Genomic DNA, 6,631 nt, shown 5'->3' with positions numbered 1-6,631 from the left:
ACCAAATTTGTAATAAACGCGTACGAAGAACGCGGGTAACAGCTAGTTTTAAATAATATAGCCGAACCTACCGCGTTACATCGTCCACTGGCGCTATTGGACCAAACCCTGGATCTTAACAGCAGTACAAAAAAATGCTGCACTAAGTAAGCTATTATTTTTGTTTTACAAGAGATTCAAAGGCAAATAAGGTAACATAAGAACAAATCCAATATAGCAGTCATTACTAAAACAAATTATACCTAGAAAAAGAAAAATTGTATGCATTTTGGTAACAAATGAAAGGTCTCAGTTTGGAGATTCTGAAAAGATTTTTATTTTATATAAGAGATATTAATGTTTTAGCCATATATTGTATATTTAAATAAGCTTTTTATACAAACTGAATATAAATATGAATAACACTGGGCGGTCTGCCTTAGCACAAATAGACTAGTTTTTTTATTTTTTTTATCTATTTCGTTTCTCTTTGTATTTTGTTTGCGTGTGTGCAATAATTAATTAATAATAATTATTACTTAAATTTTTCAAGTATTTGCAAGCATTAAATCACTTCCACTTGCAACACAATCACTCGCTATAATGATTTTGCTGCCTGTTGCAGTTTGAATAACGTTACATGCAGCTACCTCTGCATAAGTCACTCCACCAATCAAAAACACCAATATAGTTCTTGGCTTTAAAGAAAATCTATTCAATTTATTATCAGTTTTCATTGTCTTTAACAAAGATTTGGCATTACAACAACCAAAGTCCAAAACACTATTAATAGTTAGATTGGACAAGCTTTCATCCAAAGATTTAAAACCCTCTTTTAACCTTTCTATTACTGCACCACCCACTTTTAGTTCACTAAGTGCTGATAGCTTTTTAAGAACCTCTAGAAGGGATTCTGATGTGAGTAGCACATTACATAATACAGCTACGAGTGGAACATATCCGCTATTAAATACATAACTAGGGGATGTCCCATCATGTTTGGACTTTGAAGGTAATTGCTTCAATTTGTTAGCTATAGTCTGAAATTCGTTCTGCCATTTAGGTAACCTCTCACTAAAATTACCTAAGTTAGTCAAAGATAGTTTAGGACTTAAAGGTTGTACAAGTAATCCAGCTGTAACCAAATTGTTAAAAATGTACAAGAACTTATAACCAAATGCTAGTAAATATTTGTTAACTAACAAGTTGTATTCTTCATATGATAATCCTTGAGTTAAACTTAGCAAACACATAAGACGTAAGCTGTTATACATGTGTATATCCGTTCCGAAAATTTCATCTATGTATGTAAAGTTAGATTTCTTATTCCTGTTGTTTAACATTTCACTTTCTGTTAAAGTTAAGTTCTCAAACTTATTGTTCATTTCTGATAATATTGTTTCACTTGCCATCACATGGTTGACTAGATTCTGCTTAAATAAAGTTACTTGCTGCAATTTAGTTGCTACAAAATGTTTCATCTCTTGTATTCCTAAAGCTTTGATATCCTCATTTTTGAGTAGCTTTGCTTTTGAACTTAATACACTTAATACTTCAGAGAAATGCCTATGTTTAATCTCTCCATACAAATTATCCAGGGAACTGTCTAGCATCACAGATGTACTTTTAGATTGTGGTGCTTCAGAATTGACCAAATTTAGTTTTCCTTTCTTTAGTTTTGTTTCTTTCACATTTAGTTCTACTTGTCCACAAGTAATGTTGAATATTTCACTCAATAACCCACTGTATGTTGCTGGTGTGAGCAAACTGGATGGATAATCTTGGTCTCTATCAATTATAATCAGAGAGCCTATTTCTTGTGAAGAATTTGTATCCAAAAAATCTCGTGAGTAACTCTCCTTATATATTTCCAATATATCCAACACGCTTGCAGACAATTTCCCCAAAGACAATATACAATTAGGTCTACCCGTGACATGGAATAAACTCCATAAAGACATAGCAATACTTGATAATAAAGAATGGTTTTGCTCGACAAATAACTGCTTGTACAGGAAAGGTAGTTCTAAACTGAGAAGCTGGTCATCGAGGGTCATTAATTCCCATGCAAAAGTGTACAATTTAACAATGTCATAAAGGCCTCTATTTTCTAATATTGAATCATAAGAACTAACTACTTTTGGTACAATAATAATATTGAAGCATTTAGCATCAGCTAACGAAGGGTTGTGGCTGATTACTGATGAGATCTGGTCGAGAACACATTTGTATTTCTGTATGCATGCTGGAATAAAGTAAACCCTGATTAAGTTTGCTGTTGCACCAAGTTGCGGATCCATTTTGTATATTTTATCCACTCCATGTTGTCTGTAAATAAATTAAATGTACATATGTTCATATAAACATGTGATTGCAATAATTTGAACATTAGGAGTAAAAATAAACTTGTAGTACAGTATACTATGCTGCATTAAATTATTAGCTAATTTAAAGGTAATTCAACTGTTTACTTATAGTAGAATTACCTTAAAAAAACTAAACAAAGAGCTAGAGCAAAAGTTAGTCTTTTATTTAGTTTAAACATATATAATAAAAAATAGACCCAGCTAAGTTTCTTCTTAGACAAACAACATGCCATGTGTGACTATAACTGAGCTCTAGATATTTGAAACTTGCCAAGTGTAATGTTTGCCTAAAGTTCAAAAAAATTACATACAAAAATGCTTTGAGTAATATTGATGTTAAAAGAAAATTTAAAGTATAAAAAAATTGAAAATTATTTGATATTTGAAGTTAATCAATTTATTAACCATGATTAATTTAGTGTAATTTGATACATATATTGTTTAAAGTTATTTTTTTATATTGATCACAAACAAATAATTAAAAAAGAACTATTGTGGTTAATAAAACAGCCAAACTATTGACGCAACAGGAAAAATTGTGGTATATCACACCCTATGTGTAGACATTTATTCTAAATTTAGGAAAACTTTCATACCATACCTAAGCCAGGCGACACCACAAATCCTCTCCAAAGGCTTAATAAGCGATGGATCAATGATTAAATCCACCTTGTCGCCACATTGAGACAGGATGTTCTGCAATTTGTGCTGAGATATCAGGCAGAGAGAAGCCAGCTTTAGACTAAGCGGTTGATCCATTTTAAATGAATTTAATTAAAAAAACAAACACATATTTAGGCTAAAATATTTACAAAATACGAATACGCAACCTTTGGTAAGTTTTGCTGCTTCACATTTATTTATTTCACAGAACAATATTACTCCAAGGAGATTTCTTCTTCTTCTTCTTCTTTGAGTTAATGGCTTTTTGTCATGCCGGAACGGCACAGTTTACTTCGCCAATGACGGGTGGGTAGCTTGAAGAAAACACAAAGGAGGATGGTGAAAATGTCTTGAGACTATTTTAGTTCGCAAAACAATAGCAGGGTAGCGTTTTAGTAACTGTTAATATCTAACATTACAATATACTATAGATATTTATATATATATATATATTTTTTTTTTTTCTTTTTTTTTAAATTATAGACAAAAAATATATGTGTTGTTATGCATAAAATGTACTGAATGTAATAGATTAGTGTATTTACAGTTTAATGTTGTTACGTTTAATGTATCTGCATAAGAATTTAACATGCGGACTAAACACAAGGATTAATAGACATTGTACACTTATAGGACGAGGGATCTTGGGGGGAAGAACATCATAAAGTGTATGTAGGAGTTTAGGGCAAGAGAAGAGTATATGAGAGGTTGAACCTTCATCCAGACCGCATTCACACATTGAGTGATCTCTAATTCTTAATTTAGCTAAGTGTACTGGAGTGCAAGCGTGTCCGATCCGCAGACGAGTTATAGTTGAGGCAACCCACCGAACCATATTTCGGTGATAGAAAAACCAGGGTCGACGGGGGATTTCCGGTTGCAACGTAGCGTAGTATTTACCTTTGACCGAATTTGATAGGTTCCAACTTGATTTCCAAGAGTCAGAAAGATAAATTTTAGCAAGAGCGCAAAGATCTTGGGTGTGGTTCTTAAATTGGGTTAGGGAGCCTGACTCAATAGCAAGTTTTGCGAAAGCGTCCGCTCTTTCATTTCCTTTAATTCCAGTGTGACCGGGGATCCAAGCCAATTTGATAGAGAGTCCTTTTTTATGGCAAAGGAATAAGGTTTCCCGGATTTTGAAGACTGAAGAAACAAGTGCTCTACTACGGAAAGGATTTCCTTTGAGTGCTTGAAGGCAACTTAAGGAGTCAGTCAATATAATGGAGTTTTGTATATTGTGGGACTCTATAAAAAGGATGGCTTCCAAAATAGCAATAGATTCTCCAGTGAATACCGATGTTTCTGGGGGGCACTTGTATTGTAGACATATTTTATACTTTGGGATCCAGCATGCTATACCAACAAAACCGTTAATAGACAATTTTGAAGCATCTGTGAATATCGCCAAACAATCAGACCAATTATTTTGGAAAATTTCGTTAAACTTAGCATCAGCTTCGACCGTATCTTTACTTAATCCTAAACTTTCAATCTGTGGAACGTAGGTCAGCCCTGGGAAGGGGGTTGAGTATAATGGAAGCTTAGGAGAAGAGTGGAATGGATGTGGTAAACGAGTGAACTTACGGTAACTCATTAGAAGACAGGGGAGATTTTGATCGGATCTTAGGACAGAAGACAGTTTTTGTAGGCAATCAAGGAGAGGATGGGAGGAGAGTTGCAAAGTCCTGCAAATAAAACGATCACTGAGATATTGCGTACGTATAAGAATAGGTGGGTCAACACATTCAACCTGTAGTACATTGGTGGGAGAAGATTTCATTGCACCGAGGATAATCCTCAGGCATTTAAATTGTAATTTGTTGAGTTTTTCTGTGGCAGATTTATTTAAGGGACCTAATATAAACAGCCCGTAGTCCATATGGCTGCGGACTATAGCATTATATAAGAGCTTTAGCGTATAAGGATGACCACCCCACCAGACTCCTGATAGAGCTCTAAGGATGTTTAGGGAGCTTTCACACTTACGGATAATATGTTCAGAGTGAGCTACGCCATTGAGTCTAGAGTCAAAAATTACTCCGAGAAATTTGGTTTTGTGAGCAAGTGCAATGCGATGATCATCAAAGAAGATATTTGGAACTGGAATTTGTCTTTTTCTAGTAAAAATGACGGTCTTGCACTTATCGATAGATAATGAAAGCCCATGATCTGACAACCACTGACTTAGATAATGCAAAGCCGAATTCAAGCGAGGAGAAATTTCATCCACGGATGAGCCGTTGGCGTAAATAGCAATGTCATCAGCATATTGCAAGACTTTGCAAAAACTCTCCACTGACAGTTCGAGATCGACGGTATAGATATTGTAGAGAAGTGGGCTCAGAACCGAACCCTGAGGTAAGCCTTTCCAAACAACTCTAGGGGAAAGATTTAGGGAATGTGTTCGTACCAGAATAGTTCTGGATGAAAGCAGATTAAATATGATCTGTGTCAGTCTCGGCGGGATGCTCAGCTGTTGCAATTTTTGCCTGAGTATCGGGAGAAGAACGTTATCATAAGCTGCTGAAATATCCAGGAATACACCCACAAGGTACTCTCGCTTAGATAGGGCTAATTGAATATCTGTAGAGAGGATACCAAGGCTGTCGGTTGTGCCAAGGCCCTTGCGAAAACCAAACTGGGATTTGGCAAGCAACCCTTTGCTTTCCAAAATCCAATCAAGACGGTTTTTTATCAAATGCTCCATAATTTTAGTCAAAGAGGAGGAAAGAGCGATGGGGCGATACGAATTAGGATCTAACGGGTCTTTACCGGGTTTCCTTATGGGAATTATTATTTGAGTTTTCCAAGGTCCTGGGATGATTCCTGTATTTAGAAACCAGTTTAACATGTTGAGAAAGCAGATTTTTGCTTTATCATTAAGCTTAACAATGAAAGAATATGGGATCCCATCTTCCCCTGGGGAAGAGTCCTTCAGGTCTGAAAGAGCACACTGTAGCTCGGAGAAACTAAATGGAGCATCCATAGGATCTGAAGAAGTCAGTGAACTAGGATAAGAATGAATGTTTTCACAAGGAACAAAGGGAGGGGCAAGTTTATCTGCAAAGGCCTCTAGCCAAACGGCAGGGTTGTTTGAAGTTGGGTCGTTGGAGGATACCGATTGCCGGAATCTTTTCATTCTATCCCATACCAGAGTAGATGGGGATCGAGGATCCAAAGATTCACAAAAAGTTGTCCACCCTGTTTTTTTCTTTTTGGAAGTCACCCTTTTGACCTTAGCATCTGCTCGTTGGTATTCCAGGAAATTTTCGTGTGTCATCGAGATCTTATAAGACATTTCTGCATCTTTACGTTTATGTATTATGTTGGTACACTCCTCGTCCCACCAAGGAGGGGATAATATAAAATCACGTTTAGCCCTTTTGAGAGGTATGTGGACGTCGGCTGTATCTTTTAAAATTTTTATAAAGTTCTCATAATAAAACACTATATTCTCTTCGTCTACAGATTCTGTTAAACTATCAATTTTAATATCAACCGATGCTGCGAATGAAGACCAGTTCGCTCTGTTAAGTTTGTGTTTGAGGAGCGGATTGGGGTTGAACAGAGGAATAGTTTTTTGGGCTATAGATATTGTTACTGGGAAATGATCACTTCCATGG

The 6,631-nt window shown here is 35.7% G+C and overlaps 1 protein-coding gene across 3 annotated transcripts; it reads right to left on the bottom strand.

The window, feature by feature from the left end:
• Window positions 1-353: 353 nt before the first annotated feature.
• Window positions 354-3,236, bottom strand: LOC120632504 (vacuolar protein sorting-associated protein 33B). Of its 3 annotated transcripts, none has more exons than XM_039902315.1 (3): window positions 3,176-3,236; window positions 2,942-3,053; window positions 354-2,307 (listed from the first exon to the last, which is right to left on the bottom strand). In XM_039902315.1, the coding sequence occupies exon 3, from the start codon at window positions 2,277-2,279 to the stop codon at window positions 528-530; it is 1,752 nt and encodes a 583-aa protein (XP_039758249.1). In that variant the 5' UTR covers window positions 2,280-2,307; window positions 2,942-3,053; window positions 3,176-3,236; the 3' UTR covers window positions 354-527. The 3 variants fall into 3 exon arrangements, with proteins under 3 accessions (XP_039758249.1, XP_039758248.1, XP_039758247.1); XM_039902314.1 differs by having other exon boundaries at window positions 355-2,307; window positions 2,947-3,053; XM_039902313.1 differs by having other exon boundaries at window positions 355-2,307; window positions 2,947-3,234.
• Between the last annotated feature and the right edge of the window lie 3,395 nt (window positions 3,237-6,631).

The sequence above is a fragment of the Pararge aegeria genome, chromosome 20, assembly GCF_905163445.1.
Source record: "Pararge aegeria chromosome 20, ilParAegt1.1, whole genome shotgun sequence".
Lineage (NCBI taxonomy): Eukaryota > Metazoa > Arthropoda > Insecta > Lepidoptera > Nymphalidae > Pararge > Pararge aegeria.
Note: the sequence above shows the minus strand (reverse complement) of the source record. Positions and strands in the feature narration are given on the sequence as shown.